The sequence below is a fragment of the Salvia hispanica genome, chromosome 1 (assembly GCF_023119035.1).
Source record: "Salvia hispanica cultivar TCC Black 2014 chromosome 1, UniMelb_Shisp_WGS_1.0, whole genome shotgun sequence".
Classification (NCBI taxonomy): Eukaryota; Viridiplantae; Streptophyta; class Magnoliopsida; order Lamiales; family Lamiaceae; genus Salvia; species Salvia hispanica.
The window spans coordinates 23,742,907-23,759,914 of record NC_062965.1 but is presented as its reverse complement, the minus strand read 5'-3'; the positions used below and the strand labels follow the sequence as shown (position 1 = coordinate 23,759,914).

At 35.8% G+C, this 17,008-nt stretch overlaps 2 protein-coding genes across 5 annotated transcripts; both read right to left on the bottom strand.

Moving 5' to 3' along the window:
• Positions 1-725: 725 nt before the first annotated feature.
• LOC125202285 (serine/threonine protein phosphatase 2A regulatory subunit B''beta-like) lies at positions 726-7,506 on the bottom strand. Of its 2 annotated transcripts, XR_007173070.1 has the most exons (14): positions 6,998-7,506; positions 5,687-5,926; positions 5,458-5,563; positions 5,269-5,368; positions 4,700-4,805; positions 4,513-4,603; positions 3,994-4,135; positions 3,566-3,713; positions 3,333-3,442; positions 2,679-2,835; positions 2,078-2,203; positions 1,839-1,989; positions 1,289-1,361; positions 726-1,147 (listed from the first exon to the last, which is right to left on the bottom strand). XR_007173070.1 is itself a non-coding variant. In XM_048100662.1 (13 exons), the coding sequence occupies exons 1-12, from the start codon at positions 7,145-7,147 to the stop codon at positions 1,849-1,851; spliced, it is 1,617 nt and encodes a 538-aa protein (XP_047956619.1). In that variant the 5' UTR covers positions 7,148-7,504; the 3' UTR covers positions 726-1,147; positions 1,839-1,848. The 2 variants fall into 2 exon arrangements, 1 of the variants encoding a protein (XP_047956619.1); XM_048100662.1 differs by lacking the exon at positions 1,289-1,361 and having other exon boundaries at positions 6,998-7,504.
• A 1,429-nt stretch (positions 7,507-8,935) lies between these two features.
• On the bottom strand, positions 8,936-16,318 carry LOC125202555 (lysine-specific demethylase JMJ18-like). Of its 3 annotated transcripts, none has more exons than XM_048100969.1 (13): positions 16,186-16,318; positions 15,527-15,586; positions 14,157-14,428; positions 14,003-14,074; positions 13,762-13,839; positions 13,138-13,647; positions 12,814-13,038; positions 12,515-12,676; positions 11,964-12,332; positions 10,254-11,805; positions 10,065-10,168; positions 9,515-9,712; positions 8,936-9,355 (listed from the first exon to the last, which is right to left on the bottom strand). In XM_048100969.1, exons 3-13 carry the CDS (start codon positions 14,391-14,393, stop codon positions 9,257-9,259), a joined length of 3,606 nt encoding a protein of 1,201 aa, XP_047956926.1. In that variant the 5' UTR covers positions 14,394-14,428; positions 15,527-15,586; positions 16,186-16,318; the 3' UTR covers positions 8,936-9,256. The 3 variants fall into 3 exon arrangements, with proteins under 3 accessions (XP_047956926.1, XP_047956928.1, XP_047956927.1); XM_048100971.1 differs by lacking the exon at positions 16,186-16,318 and adding an exon at positions 16,033-16,085; XM_048100970.1 differs by lacking the exon at positions 16,186-16,318 and adding an exon at positions 15,953-16,007.
• Between the last annotated feature and the right edge of the window lie 690 nt (positions 16,319-17,008).

The following is a 17,008-nucleotide window of genomic DNA, read 5'->3' as shown; positions in this document are numbered from 1 at the left end:
TAATTCTATTTATATACAAATGTCCCCTATTTTCAACATAAATCCATGTTAGTATTAAAGTTTTGGTATTATGTACTTTTATAATTATTAAAAATATTTGCAGCTAGTCTGTTTTATAAGAATAGAAGTATTTTACTAGTACAAGACAAGCCTATGTGAAGATAATTGGGTGGTATTCGAATGAGAGAATTAGATAAGATTGAGTCTTATGAATGTTGTTCGATTGGATAGATACATTTCAATAGTACTTAATTTGGAAACGTCACGTATGATAATATTGTTGCAAAAGAGACCCAACTCTAACGTTGTTCGATTGGATGAAAGCATTTCAATAGTATACTTAATTTTGAGACGTCACGTATGATAATATTGTTGCAAAAGAGACCCCACTCTTAAACCACGCAACTAAAACAGTTTGCCTTCACAAGTAAAACATTAATAAAATCTTCATTTTTTACATGAATTTAACGCTTTGTTATAGATATCCATCGGACAATAAAAATCCAAAAGTGAAGTATGGACTTTCAAAGTCCATATAAAATGGTGTTTCATCTCGTATTTTCAACACGAGACAATATGTATAGGCGTAATTCGACAAGCATTGGTATCGAAACGATGCTGAATAAATAGGTTTAATTTGTAATTTTAATTTCAAAAGGAACCTCATAAAATGTCTGGCTTTGTCACTGTACATAGACATAATTCAACATCATAGTTGACATGCATTGGTATCGAAAACATAATCAAATTCTGACATATGGTTGGAAATGGAGAATTGTATCTTTACATCCAACTGCTGTTTACACAAAGAGAACTAATTATTCAAGAAAGGGGGAAAACAACAACTAGAGAGTTTGGGAAATCAAGAAACAGCAACAAGCAAAAAAAGAAGCAATTTGATACTGCCAAAAGAACCAAGTGCTAAAAAGGCTGTGAACTAACATAATCTATTTGCTTGTTAGTATCAAATCAACAAATGTGCAACCTTTCCCCCGGTGCACCATGGCAACGTTTCTAACTCATGGTGAGCTCAAAATTTCTAAAACGAGTCTTCAAAAACATACTAGCAGAGCGTTGCGAGTGAGAATCCCTTTCTACAGCTTGTAATGCTCCGTAGCCAGCTATATATGAGGAATTCAGAGGACTCCTGAAAATATGCAAAGCCGACACAAGCATTAAAGTGTAGGAACAACAGAAATGATGTGAAGACTGCAAACCTAGTGGAGTGTAGTTCATTAGCAACATAGAGTGCATCAAAACTGATCCAAACCGAGCCAATATATCGTACCAATCCTATCGTATTGTCCAACAATTAGTACTCCTTTCATCCACGAAAATTTTGTCACAATTCCCTTTTCAGTCTGTTCACAGAAAAATTCCCACTTCCATTTTAGTAGTAGGGCCCCCCACAACTTACCAGACATTTAAAGTGAGACCCTTGCTACACTCGCACACTATCAACCATTTGATTAAAATCAACAACATCCACAACGTCAGTGAGTCAGATTTAAGAAATAGGAATCATGAATTCATGATGATGCACTTGCAACGTCACAGGTGAAAAGAGCAAGAACGGAGGTAAGAGAGACCTAAAAATGGTTCATCTCAAATTATTGTCCTAATATTTCCACCGAGAATAAATTCATATAGATTTTGTAATTACGTTACTTTAAAGGCAGTAAAGGTACACATGAAACAAGACTTCTGCAGTTCCACTACCCAGGTTACAAATATATTTCAGCCGCCAGAATAACAATCTGGTAAGGCACAAATACGTATTTGAATGGGCTTAACTGATAAAATATATATATATATAGTAAAATTAACAAGAATCTTACCAAAGAGAATTCAAAAAGGAGCCTCGAACGGTTCATCCCAAACATCTCCACTTCCATTAGAGGCATCTTCTGCATCTTCCTCCATCGAGAGCCTAATGTATTCTCGGTGAGCAAAGCGATCCCACTCCGTCAAATTAGGGTTCTCACGCTCCTGCCCAGATTTTATAGTTGAGAAGCTTTCTAGGAGCATATTTTAATGCAGAATTATATAAATAGCTATTGAAAAGGTTGCATTATACCTGGCGAATTAGAAATGGATCACGAGTCTCGAAAGCCATGAACTTATTAAGGTTAAACAGGATATTGAAAACACTGCCAGAAAGTCTGCTTCCTTTTATATCCCGCAACGTAAAATAGCTCTCTTCCTGCATATCATAATTTCAATGTAATCAGATTTCACAACGGTACAAGTATATTGCAATTTACGCAATTAAGGCAGATACTTGTAGGACTATGGATGCATTACAAATGAACTTCATAACCACAATATCCTAGCTTGTTCAGTTCACTTAATTATCTTTAGACTTTTTTAAAAATCCAGTTCTCTAGACATTACATCCTACAATGGTCTATAAATTACATCATAACTGTTTTTAATTCTGGCAATTAAAGCTAAAAGACATAAATATTTAAGTTTTGAAGATGATACTGGAACTTTTAGTCTTCAATATCCATCATAAATGAATTACGTTAAGGTGGAACTTTAAGCATTAAAGGACTTTTGAGCAGAAACATTTATTTCAAAATATAGGAGAGTTATTAAAGCAAATGCAAGGACTTTTAGACACAAACTCAGATTAGTAAGAAAAAAAAGTTAGAAACAATCTACTAAAGGGTCACCTCTGGATGAACCATGTCAACAATTTGACATAGTATATCTTCAAAAAGTACAGGCTCTTGGGCCATGCATTCCATTCTATGCAACTGCTCCTCATAAAAGAATTGCATTTCATTCCTCGTTATAATGCCATTACCATCCAAATCTATGCACTTGAACCTGAAAAGGACTACATTATTTGACTTGCATATAAAAGAATAAGAAATAATCCATCAAATAGTCTGAGCAAAAAGAGAAATAACACAAATCCAAGTGCATTATATAGTCTGAGCTTGATTACAGAAATCACTAATCATAACTAATAAATATTATAAACCTTTCACGTGAAAAGTTCAAATCCAGGTTTGCTCTAAAGCCTCAAGTCATTGATATTGAGACCTTAAGGATTAACTATGAGAATACTTTGCTCCTTGCATGAAAAAACAAACATCACTTATTCCACAATCCACCAATTAGATACACTATGAACGAAGAAAAATCTTCAGTGAGTGGCTTCCTGAAAGGTTTCAGTAGCACTCATACTTACAACCTATAAACCCACATGTATAAAGTACTCAAAGGATTCAGGCTCAACTTTCCTGACTACACCTCAGACATTCAAGATTTGATGATCATGCCGCCATGCTTTTTATTGACAGCTTAGATCTTATACATACCAATACTCAAGACTAGGTTCTGATGATTTATCCTCCTCTGACAATATGAAGTAGACGAAATCTTCATATCCCATCTTTCCTTCAACCTTACTGGTGAACTTTCTCGGAACCTTGCAAATTAAAGTAACAATGCTTAGAAAGTGGTTCAGGACATCATAAGAAATAGATCAATCTTCCAATGCAGACAACCCAACCTATCCCTTAATAGTAAGAAGATTGAGGAAACAACAAACCTGAGAAAATATCCTATCAACAATCCTGTAGGTAAGTGCATGGTTACCATATCTGATGAGGTTTTCTTTGTCAATCAAAAAATCATGATCTGAGTCCAGCTCCCAGAACTTGCAGTATATCACATAGAAATGCTCATAGGAGAAGTACCTGAAGAATTGAGATAATAAAATGTGGCAGCTAACATACTAGCAAAATGCAAAATAGTGAATGCTAAAGCAATCACAGTGCTCCTAGTCCAAGATTGCAGCTTGATAATTTGTAGTGAGAAATGATATATAGTGACATTGGAAATATATCTACAACCAATGGGAACCTTGCAGATACATAAATTACTATTTATTCACTTTTCTAAGAACAAGAAGAAGATCATCATTAACAAACAGATAAACAATAAAAATAAAACAAAAATCAGATTCTCTTTAATTACCTCAAGACTTTGTTAATATCCTCTTCCTCATCTGCATGCTGCATTGCAGCAATCAAGTTTGAGCGTCTCAGCTCCTTCAGTGTAAGACGACTATTACCAGCTCTATTCACATAGTAAAATATTCTGTATATTACAGTTTCAGCTGTAGATAGATAATAGGACTGTTAATCTCACTCCAGTAATTAGCAGATCATACAAAGTCAGCAATTTAAGCTTAGGCTTTTAATTGAAGCAGAATGGCCAAGCATAAGCTTTTAATTATCATTACAACATAATTATATGTCCACATAGGTCTACCAAGACTTAGTGTTATTGCTATCTAGACTTTCATGCTCATACTAGTAAAATAGATAAAACAAACGAACAAAAGGCAGATGAGGGATTATATTCAATGATCTAGCACATATATAAACTTCTTTTAGAAAGATAACAACTATACCAGTGAACTTTTAACCAAAGAAAAGTTTAACCAATATAATTAGTAACAATAAATAAGTGCTAATATGAGATACGACTTACCATATCTTTCTTGAAATTCAGGTGTACTCTGTAGGAATTCCAACCCAGGATGAGTGGTCAAAAGTTCTCGAAGAACGGGTTTAAAGTCATCCTATTTCAAGGTCATGCCATTGCAAACATAGGAAGAAGCTATTAATAACTAGATAACTCAATTTGATGTATTATAGTACTAAGAAATTTGTTCAACCTGCACCAAGTGTCTGTGCTCTGGCTGCTTCAAGATTGTGTATAACTGTGTTGCTAGATCCTTGGACAACATGTTTTTATTAATCCAATAATCGACAAACGCATCCCTGTTTGGAAAAATAAGCTGAAGTTAGAGTAACATACATTAACTACAAACAAGAAAATCAGACCCATGAATCATCTAAGAAATTCGATGATGAACAAGTGTAACAAGTGGTATGACAAAAACTACTACTTCCTCCATCCCAACTAAGTTGAGTCATATTCCTTTTAGGGACGTCCCAACAAAGTTGAGTCATTTCCTCTATTGACAAAAAACAAAACATCTAATCACTCTTACTTTATGTCATCACCTACTTTACTCTCTCTTATCTCTCCTATTTTTTCCCCTCTCCCCTATTTTATATTAATATCATTTAACTTAATTCAGTACAATTTCTCCGTGTCCAAAAGAAGTGACCCAACTTAGTTGGGATGGAGGGAGTATTAAAAATATTTGAAGAACTAGATAGTCATATCTGGATGGCGCAGAAAGATAGACAGAGGGGGGAAATATTCCATTACAATTACCTGGTCACAATTCCAGTTCCCTCGGTGTCGATCTTTCTAAACAGTACAGCAGAAAAGAAAGACGGGAGCTTGCAAAGTTCCTTCGTTACTGGTTTAAATTCTGAGAATCCATTGAATGTACAACTCATTAGCAGGTAATGAACCAGTGAACATTCTAAGACTACATCACATGTATATCTAGCAACTCACCATGCATCTGCAGTCCATCCACGTGACCATAAAAAAATTGGTTAATTCTAAACAAGCATCGCTCTTTCAATTCATTAGGTGGTGGGCGCCCATTTTGGAAATAGAACTGCAAAATCACAAATTTTATCAAGTGAACTATACCCGCTCACTGCAAAGAAAGAGGAGGGAGGGAGCAACAGGATTCTAAGACAAAAACTTGGAAAACGATTAACACAACAATTAATTCAACCTGAGGTATAAGTTCTTTCACGGGTTCATTCACTAATTTCAAGGGAGAGGGAAAACTGGAAGGGCCTGCCCTGTGTTTCAAGATTCGAGGAGAACCTGAAGAACTCCTTGGTGAAAGTGGTGGCGTACTACCTGCAGGAAACATTGAAGGCAGCGTATTGCTAGCTGCAGTATTTGTGCTACCTGTTCCAGCAGCATTCAAGGGGCCACCTCCCTTGGCATTACTGAGCAACGATTTGACCTGAATTTGATAAGAGGATATATGTTAATAATCCTATTACTTCTCAACTATAACGAGACTAGAGTCACTAAAGTTATCAGCTAAATTGCTTCCACCTTCACTACCACATTACGATGGTTAGAAAGACATACATTCATCCCAAATTTATTGCTTCCAAATCAATCTAAATTAAGATATTCTGCAACGTTCAATTCCAGTTGTACTTAATTAATAGTGTGACACTGACAACTCTCGATCACTAGGGGTTGCGAAAAAATTGTACAAGAATAAAACTTCATACAGTACAAACAGACAGTGCTAAAACTTTCCCTCACATACAAACACTTTATGAAGTGAGTATTCATGGCAGCCGAAAAATAAGGAATTTCACTTACATTTAATTCTCTAGTGTCCTAAAAACGAATACATCTCAAAGTTACTGATAAGTTATTAATGACCCATTGACTCCACTATTAGTCTATTATTACTAGGTATCAGATGATTGAATGTGCCAATAAAGAAGAGCGGGTGTCATCATGTTAAGTTTCAATTGATACTCAAACCAAATCAGAAAAGCCATAACATTACAAAAGCAATGGCCAAGAGATTAACCAATAAGTGTCACCTAGTAATGCCAGTAGTGAAGAGTGAAGAGTGAAGTTCAGTTCTTTAACCATGAGCAGTGCAGCACAAATAAATACCGCTAGCCAATTACATGTCCAAATGGGCTCTTAACACATTATACAACCAGCTTTTCATTGACCAGCCTTAGTGATAGAGAAGGTCTCTACAAATATCTGCTTGTAACATGTTCTAGTAAAGTGACTCAGTAGTTTCATTCAAACATTTACTTCAATTTTTTTACGCATAACAGTATCAATGTTTCATCAACAACAAACTAAAGCCCACAACTTTATCTCTTCCTTCCTACAATCCCACCATAACCAACGACTCAGAAATAAAAATTTACATGTGGAATCTACAATTTCCCTCTCACTAAACCTAACCCGCCGAACTAAGCATAAACTGATGAGATCATCCTTCATCCTCCCGAAAAAATAAAACTAAACAAACAGAAAAAAAGTAAATTACCAAGGAATTGGTTTCCGGAAGCGAAAGCCACTGATCAAACAGCTTCTCGGCAACATACGGGTTGGCTTTAATAGCCAGCGGCGACACCTCCTGAAGCTGCAGCAGTTCAGCATCGAGGCTCGTGACATCGCCATTGAAATCCAAATCCATCTCTATTTGTATTTCCTCAAAATAAAATCCTCAGAAATCACAATACAGCTCGCAACCCTCAGATCCTTCCGCGCTTCTTCAACCATCAAACAGGAGGCAACACAGTCCGAAAACCAGCAAGAAAAGGAGCCCGAATTTCCCTCGCTCGCGGATCTTATCAACCAATTCAAAATCAGCAACAAAACAAACGCAAAATTGATTCAAAATCGGTAGCTGTGCAGCGCCGGAAAGCAAACCCTAGAAAGGGATTGATTCAGAGATCGAAGAGAGGAATTTACAGAGAGAGAGATTGCAAACCCTTAGCAAGAGGAAAAGTGTGTGCAAATGTTGTGTGTGCTAGTGCGTGTGGGAGAGAGTGAATAGTGTGGATATAATAAATTCATTATTTTCTGAGATATTCTTATAAAAATAGATTTATTTTTATCAATTTTGGGATAAAGATGATTTAGAAAGTGATTCGTCATATTTTGAATTTTATTTTTTATGAATAAATATTTGACTTTCAATATTGAGTTGAGTTCAATCTTTTTATATTCACTTTTTTTTATTTTTTTTTATTTTGTAAAGGAAGATATAGTAACAAATTATTAGTATTGAATTCAACCTTTCTATATAGTACTAAAAATAATTGGTATCATTTGGTTGACTTTGAATGTATTGAATTCGACCTTTTCATATTAGTTTTAAAGGAAGGGATAGTTACAAAATTAAGGTGTGGTGCAATTTAGTAATTCTGAAATATTTTCCTTTTAAGCTTTCTATTATAAATGAGAGTATATTGCCAAAATGAAATTAATACTATCACTATTTTTCTCTCTCTCTCCACTTAGCTATGCATAAACAATAATACATAAAATCTCGTGCTAAAAAAAGATCGCATAGTATAATATTTAGTGGGACAAAGTACTATATAAATATAATACATTTGACAATACTAAAATTAATAGGTTAGGAAGTTATTTTTTCCCATCTCACTCTTATTATCATAGGTAGAAAACCAATAAGCAAAAATCATATTCGTTCTATAAATCTATTAAAAAAAGGAAAATTATAAAAGAAAAAATATGAAGTTTGGTCAAATTTTGATACGTTCCATACTTTAAAAAATCAGTCAAAAAAATCATGATGTTTGGCTTTGTTCTCAATTATCCTATGATGACTTTTCTTTTGTGTGTGAAATTGCATCGGATATGACAATCGAAAATTTGTATGTGAACTCATTGTCGATGAATTAAAAATATTGTCTACCAATAAAGAAAACTATATATTTTGGTTAAAAATATGAACAATATATTATGTATATATATAAAGTTACTGGATTGTCCATTATGTGATCGTTGAAAATATATTCAAATTTTTTGATATTTTTATCTGATCATACCAAAATTTGACAAAACTTCATGATTTGATCATTTTTTAAGTCATAAATAATATGTTTGCTTCATTCAAATCTTGTAATATAATTCGAGAGCCAAGTCTGAAATGTCGATTTTCTCATATGCTAAAGAACCTAAAAACCTCAAAACCTTAAAAAAACATTCACTTTGAGTCGAAGAAAAATACATTTCGCATTTTTTTTCTCAAACAATTCAAAGAATCCAACTAAATCTACCTGCACATTTAGTAGTAGTAGTAAAGAATCCGTCTAAATCTGAAGCAGATTTGGTGGTAGTAGATAATAATCTACATTTATATTTAAGAAGGATTCATTATAATTTATACTACTAGTTTAATGTTTTACCAATTTTCTATTTGTAGCTACAACTAACACACTATTTTGCATATAACTTTGAGAAACTATTTAATTATAAAATGTTCAAAACTTTCCAATGTCAAAAAAAGAATGTAGTACTACTACTCATAATATAAGTAACCAAAAAATGCAGCCCCACATTTACAAAAATATATGGCTGGAAAGTTTTTTTTTGAAAGTTTTTTTTTTTCTTCTATCTTTGTGTACTTTTAATCCTTTTCACTAAGAATCCTGCTAAGTTCAGTCAAGATGCTACTGTGCAAGCAAATGTTAAGTGCACGAACCTCCTCGGCGTTTGCTTTCTGTGAGTGTTCTCTCAACGGCCCCGTGGGCCAAGGGCATGCCCATGAGGCTGTCTATTGGTCTCTGTGCTGTGAAGGAATCTGCATCAGTGATTGCGATTGCGATTGCCAGTATTCTTGGCAAACTCGATCGCGGTCCTTAGCCTGGATGGCCTGTAAAGAGAACCCAAAAATGGCCATATTAGTAAACATTTTTACCAAACTTCATGATTTTCTGCAGTTTGCCCCAAAAATAAACTACTATGTCTTATATATGAAAAACATTTTCAAAAATCACAATGTTCAAGTTCAAAGCCAATGGGAAGAACATGCCTGCATGATTTCTGGCGATGAAAATCCAAACATTTGCATGCCATCGACACTCCCAGGAGGCTGCAGAGTTGGGAGCTTCCCCTTTCCGAGCTTATGTTGCTTGGCAATCTCATGATTTACTCGCTCCCGAACCAGTTCCCAGCATTTACCAGCTGAGACATGGACAAATACTTCACTAGGATCGGTCTCCAACGACACCTGAAAATTTAAATTTATCAGCTAACGGATAAGGAAAAGAAGAAACAGAACACGCAACACAAAAGACATTTTGTGCTGCTGCCAGGGACGAATCCAATGCATTGGCAGGTGGGGCATATGCCCCTCCTCAAATTTTCCTACACATATACATATCTATGTTTTTTGCTAATTTACACTATTTATTTACTAAATGCCCCTTCTTAATTCTTCTAAACTTTCTCTATACATATTTTTGCCCCTCTTGAGATTATTTCCTGGCTCCGTCCCTGGGCCTGCTGCGAAGGATTATATAATGTGGAGAAGATTTCACAAAAGAGCAGATGATTGAACAATATTGGTTTACTATACGTACCATAAATAAAGGTCGATCCTTCCCAGCATCTAGGATTTCAGAGATGTAATAACACATATTGGTTGGATCAGTAACATCTATGTACCTCACTCTACTCCTAAATCCTGTGTTCGAAAAAAAAAAAAAGCCAATTATATTTTGTAATATAACAAAGAACTGCATAAGGATACATGTTCGATTCAGACGCACCTTTTGGGTAAATTGAATTACTATCACACCACAACTTTGCACCATGCGCAGCTCCAAAGTCCAAAGGCTCAACATTGCAACTGACTCTCCTGATAACTTTTGCAATACGAGGGCGCTTCTGGCGAGGGAGCCCATCCATGCTATGTTGATGGCTCGATGGGTTTGATACAGTAAGTATGTTATCTACAGATCTCAACTCTTTCACTTTCTCGTCATCAATTTGTTGGGGATTATGGTTTGCCTCATCAAAATCATTCGTCTCTTTGTTCCTCCCTACAATTTTGTTGGAATCGGTATCCATCTGTGAAATGTTAACACAAGAACTTGTTGGAGGGTTGCTTCCTACAGAACTTTCAGACTCAGTGAGCTCCTCAACTTTAACACGCGTTGAACTAGGAATGCATACATCAGAAGGAAGAGTAACAGTGGCTGCGGAGGCTGGTTTATCAATGCAACTATCTAACTTTGTCATACTATCGGAAAAAACTGGCTTCTGAGTACCTATTGTATCCTTTTGAACAGTCCCCCTTACGACACACGTCTTTTTACAGGGTGGTCCGTCTTCTTCATCATCACTCAGTAGTATGACATCCTTGTGTCCCATAAGTGATGGCTGCTTCTCCTCAGACTTATCCGAAGCTCCTGGGGACACTTTCGCGGGATTATTGGGTCGAATAGCCTGACATGACTGCACTTCAAATCCAGGAGGGGACTGCAAAGAGTTTTCTTTTTTGCACGAACTTTTAGATGTAGTTGATTTAATTTTAAAACGGGTTGCTCTTTGCACACATGGTAAAGCCAATACTACAAAAGGCAGTTCCTCATTCATAGACGATCCAATGCTGCCCATATACTTCTTTGAACTAGAAGAGCCTCTAGGCACTTTCCTTTTCTGCTCCTCTGAAGAAATTGCACTCGGTGCTGAACTAGGCGGTTCCAAATTCTTAGACGAGCCAATGCTGCCCACATACTTCGCTGAACTAGAAGAGCCTCTAAGCGCTTTCTTTTTCTGCTCCTCTGAAGAAATTGCACTCGGTGCTGAACTAGGCGGTTCCACATTCTTAGACGAGCCAATGCTGCCCACATACTTCGCTGAACTAGAAGAGCCTTCGGGCGCTTTCCTTTTCTGCTCCTCTGAAGAAATTGCACTCGGTGCTGAACTTATCACTTCTTGAGCTGACTCTTGAGATGCAACTTGCTTGCTTTCTGCAATATGAGAGGTGAGAGCGAGGCCCATATCAAGCCTTGCCCATCGATATACTGCACTTAGTTTCCCCTCCAAAGCTTCAACTAATAGATTCAATTCCATAATGTCATAACGAAAAAGGAAAAACTTGGCACTCCATGAGCACGAACACAACTGTTTGGCATGAGTCAAGCATGCATATTTATCCGGTGAACACTGGTGGCAACCTGCAGCAGATAGGTGTAGATCGAAGAGGCAGACACTGCATTCCCTCTCACAATTAGCATCAAAGGAGCTCTCCATCTTCAGTGCCTTTGAGGATTTGCTAAGGAGTTCCCTCCATTTATGCTCCATGTCAACACGAGTCTAAACACAATATAATTGCACATTAGAATGATATTTGAACTGTAAAGGCGAAAATATATCTGTTTTCTCCTGTTTCATTATTTATTACAACGCCTTAAATCTGACGTACCAATGCCTCAATTTTAAGAACAAACTACGACTAAAGAGGTAATGGATACCTTGAGTGCTTTTGATAAGAAGCCATCCTTTCCGCAAGCTTCGTTCCATCTTAAATTATTTGATTTGTGCTTCTTCAAAAAATTATGCTGCCAATTTTCTTTTACAGCTTCTCTAGCTGCACCAAGCAATAGTTTATCATGTGAAATGGAACTTCGTCTGCCTTGCTCGCGGTACAGCTCAATAGCTTTATGTCCATGCGGCAACCAGTCAACAGGTGCGATATTAACTGCCTCAGCGCAGTTAAAACCACAGTTGAATCCAGCATGATATGCTCGAGGGAAGGTCAGTATATATTCTCCTGGATTCTGCACGCACCGATAAACAGGCACCCCTTCAGAGCTTAGGATTGAAGGTGATAGTTGGGTAACCTGCATATTGTTCAAAAGACACAATTAATTTCGAACAGTAGAAGAAAGTTACATGTTATTCACTTGTTGAAAAAGCAGTTAAGTGGCACTCAACACCAGTGATATATGATATAAGTAGGCGTATTTGTTTATATGTTACTGAAGTAAATAGTAACAAAAGAAAGTAAGGAATTGAAGCTTGCCAGCTTATGAAGCAAGTCAGGCTGTTCTGCGAAGAGGTCCGGTAAATGTTTTCTCATAGCTGCCTCCAGTTTCGTAGCATCTGATCCTGGAACTCCATACCACATTTTCGGAGCTCCCAAATGCATGTAATTCAAGGAGTACATGTGATGGTCCTCTACATGCTGTTGCCACATGAAGAATAAATGAGTAATGAAAAATCATTTACTACTGAAGGAGAGAAACAGTAAAAACTAAAAACAGGAAAGCAGGTAAAGATTGCGTTAAAATGAATGCATATGACAAGAATGTTTTTACTTACCCAGCAAAATGAAGAAAAACACATTCCTATATACAACCAAGGAACCACAACACCAGATATTTCATTGTTTTCAAATGCTAGAACAGAACCAGGAAGTCTTGGGAAGTTATTCAAGTTCCATCCTGAATTAATGTACTTTGTGTCTGAAGCAGAAGCAACTTGATGGGAATGTTTAGGAAACCCACTGCCAAATGCTCCAGTTTCCAGGTCAGCCCCGTAAAGCACCTTTAAGAGAACGGAATTTATTATCACTAGAAGCAAATAGGTAGGTCAATGTGATAATTATTTGGAAAAGCTCCATACAAGACAAGCACTGGGGAATACCTCAATTTCTTCTGTTGGTCTCTCTAAAATCCGCCAATATTCTCCCTCAATTTCTTGTATTGTAGGGTGCCACTGCTCGTCAAGTGTAGAACTGCTATCTCCTAAACTTGAACTATTATTATTTTTCCAGAAGTATTGGGCCATAAAATCATCATCATACTTCTGAAACTCATCCAGAGTAAAATCTGGACCAGGCTCAAATCCAAATTGCTCGGCATTGTCTGAAGTTTTAGTATCCTGAATACCATTTGCATGATCGGCTCCTCTTCTTAGGCATTTTCTCTTTTTTCTCTTGTCATGTTTGACTAGAAACTTCTGCATCATCGATTCCCGATTCTGAAGTTTGTCTAACTGCTGGATTCGTGTCGTAAATTTAGACCTTTCCCATATGTTCTTTTCCTTCAGAGGGCAAGGAGGGTTCCATGATGGAGGTGGTACTATGCGACAGATCCCATACATCTCTGCCTTAGAGCGTATACTTGCAATGTATTTTATGGTATCCTCAAACTCCTAGATATTTGGTAAAATTAAAATAACATGAGTGCTTTCAAAACTAAAAAGCGGATCAGATCCTTATGGCATAACAAAATATAAGAAAACAGAGTGGTATGGGCTAATAAGAACCTCTTCGGAAGGATAAAATACAGGAGCATCCTCAATATCAGGCCTTCGAGCTTCTTCTGGACGCCATTTTGCAATAACCTGTAACGGAAGTCTAAGGTAAGCATGCAGTTATAATAGTTGGAGACCCCCAACAAGCCCAGCACTTCACAACTAGGAAAACACAAATAAAATTGTGTTTTCTAGTGATAGTGTTTCTGCAGTTCTAGAAAAACGCAGAAGAGATCAGTGTCGAAAGGCTGACCTTTTGGCAGTTCTCACATGCTTCACACCCTCGAAGAACCCCTTTTGGCAACCAATTCCTGGAAAAGTTTTCCTGAAGTTGCACCAATAGGGACCTAAGACTGAGAGGAACCTGAAAGAGTTGTAGAATTTATAGTGAACTAAACTTGACCAACCTGTTCTAATTCAATTTGATCACTTGAACTGCTATCAAGCTGATTCTGCTTTATCAATGATATATGCCTAATAGACATGCTGGTGTTTGTATTGTTACATTGTGTTCCTAACTGGATATTTTCTGCCATAGAAGGGTTGGCGGAACTTGCGCAATTACTGGCTTGATCACCCTCCATCTTTGCCAGATAGAGAGAGGCAAATGCCTCAAAACCAGGCGGAATTAATGAGCTGTCCATGTTATCTTCTTTAAGACGAGGTCCAATAATTACGGCTGAAACAACAAAAAAATTAACATAAATATATGAGAGGAAAAGTTTACCTTTGAGAATTATACAGAATTACAGAAAACAAGGAAATACCAATAAAATTATCCAAAACGGGATATAACATTAGAAAGTCTGAATTACAATTTTTATGGCGGTGTGAAAAAATTAGAAGCACGTGGTGGACATGAATATAGAAATACTACTAAAAACTTAAACGATGCTAGCTGCTACAGTGACACGGAAACATTTATTTGCGAATCAATCAAGAACAGAAGTTTCCCAAAGGGGAACAATATTGTAGGCGGGGTTTAGAATATACTAGTGCAAAAGGATAAATTCGGCAAACACCATACGCGCTTTTAATGAATCGAAACGGGCTACAAGGTTATAAATGCCTTTTAGTATAATTAATGACGGAATAAAATCATGGAATATCACGGAAAAATTAGAACCAGATCAGCATAACACCAGCAGTTTCATTCTTGGAAAGCAATTAATTAGGTCTGCCTTTTCACCTTAAATCACGAAAAATGCCACACTACGAATATGTTCAAGAGGCCGTACAGGCCAAATAACTACTATCCACGTTGCAATCAACCCAGACACTACACATTTTTGTTATAGTAATTACTAACATTGGGATAAACATATTTAAAGTTCGGTATTTAAACTCTTAGTGAACTACAACACCAGTATTTAGTCGACAAAGAGTGCGAGTATTTCAACTGGCAACCATATCTACAGTTCTGATATGCCATAATCTTGGTATCATTATTATGTTCTAATTTATTACTTTTCCCCAATTGTAACACGACGGAATAGGTTTATCCTGATAGGATTTTTTGTCGTTTACGCTCGATTACAATTTTCTTTTCCGAGAAAGTAGTAGATTACAAGCATTCGTTATATAACCAATTCAATGGCACACGACAAAACATCATTCCAATTAGGCAAACAAATTAACACCATGAAGTAAAACTTATGAATTCAACCAGAAACCTTACCCCAAATCTCCAAGTTCTTTTTAAAAAAATTAAAAGATTTAACTAAAAACAAGAAGAAACATAAGATCTATCATGGAAAAAAGATTCTTCTCAACTTACATATTCTGATTCAATGGTTAACATGCGTATGGAGCTGTAGCAGAGCCCAGAATTCAGTCCCTGCACCAGATTTTCCATTAAAAAACACCACTACTGAAAAACACAACCTCATTCAAGAAAAACATTGTTTAATTCACATCATAAAAAGGCACAGTAAAAAGATCCCAAAAGGAGAAAAAACACTAACAGTGAAAAGGAGTCACCAAATACAGACCAAACCCTAATTCAACCAACATTTATACATATGGTCCCAGCTAAACAAACAAACCCAACACCATCAACACATCTCACTTACTTAAACAGCCCTGATTCAAATAATTTCCCAATTTTATTTTATCCCAATTTTCACAACTTTTCTTGTGTAAATACTGGAATTGTAATGAGAGATCACATGGAAAAGAGCTATAATCACAGAAAACAAGCAACCTCAAAACCATGGGCAGCCCATGAATTTGTTCAAGGCAGGCAGGCAATATAAATTGGGGAAATTTTCATAATTAACTAACCTAATTTGGAAAACCCCTTTCTCTACAGTTGGAATTTATTGCCAATTTATTTTTCCAGATAATCATACACTAAAAGTTTGGTATCACTTTAAACAGTAAAGATGCTGCTTTTGATATTTAGCAAATGCAAATGCTCAAAATCCAGAAACTGACCTTTATTTATTTTGGAATACCGTTGATCGTTGGTTTAATTGATGAACTTCTTTAGGGGGAAAATCGAAATGTGATGTATAAATAGTGTGAATTAGATTAGGGATTTTGTTTACAAGATTATAATTCGATTAGAAAAGGATTGGAAAAGGCATGGACCTAAATTTGAAGAAATTTTGATATAATTTGACTGTAATTATTTACTACTACTATATATGTTTTGCTTTTTATAGCGTTACGTTTCACTATTCTTTTTTATGGGTTGGGCCTCTCTTGCTCTCGATATATTAGTAATATTTGATTTGATAAATTAGATACTCCTTCCGTTCCATAAAGATGATCTCACTTTGATCGAACATGGACTTTAAGAAACGTGATGAAAAATGAGTTTAAAAAGTTAGTGCAATGTGAATCCTACTTTTATATACTATTAATTTTATAATAATATGTGAGTAGAAATGAGTTAGTGGAATATGAGATCCACTATTAAAAATGATAAAAAATGAAATGAGATAAATATTGTGTGATGGACATAAATGGAAAAAAGGGACAATCTTTGTGGGTCGGAGGGAGTAATATTTATTCTTACGAATATTATTCACTTAAATAGTAAATGTAAGTATTCTTGAATAATGGTATAATATTGGATAATTTTGATATATTAATGATGTTTCTTTTAATGAATTAGATAATATTAATTCTTAGAAATATTATTCAGAAAAAAATGGATAAATTTCCAGCACTCTTAAATAATTTCGAATCAATTCAATATGAGAGAATCTCGAGCAGAGTTAGAATATTGTTAGAGACATATAAAGGATTTATG

Coding starts and splice junctions, on each gene's coding strand:
- LOC125202285 (XM_048100662.1), bottom strand. CDS start 7,147: ATGGATTTGGATTTCAATGGCGATGTCACGAGCCTCGATGCTGAACTG. Junction 5,369..5,457: donor GGATGGACTGCAGATGCATG/GTGAGTTGCTAG, acceptor ATGGATTCTCAG/AATTTAAACCAGTAACGAAG. Junction 4,136..4,512: donor TGAATTTCAAGAAAGATATG/GTAAGTCGTATC, acceptor ATCTATCTACAG/CTGAAACTGTAATATACAGA.
- LOC125202555 (XM_048100969.1), bottom strand. CDS start 14,393: ATGGACAGCTCATTAATTCCGCCTGGTTTTGAGGCATTTGCCTCTCTC. Junction 9,713..10,064: donor AGGATCGACCTTTATTTATG/GTACGTATAGTA, acceptor TTAAATTTTCAG/GTGTCGTTGGAGACCGATCC. Junction 9,356..9,514: donor CATCGCCAGAAATCATGCAG/GCATGTTCTTCC, acceptor TTCTCTTTACAG/GCCATCCAGGCTAAGGACCG.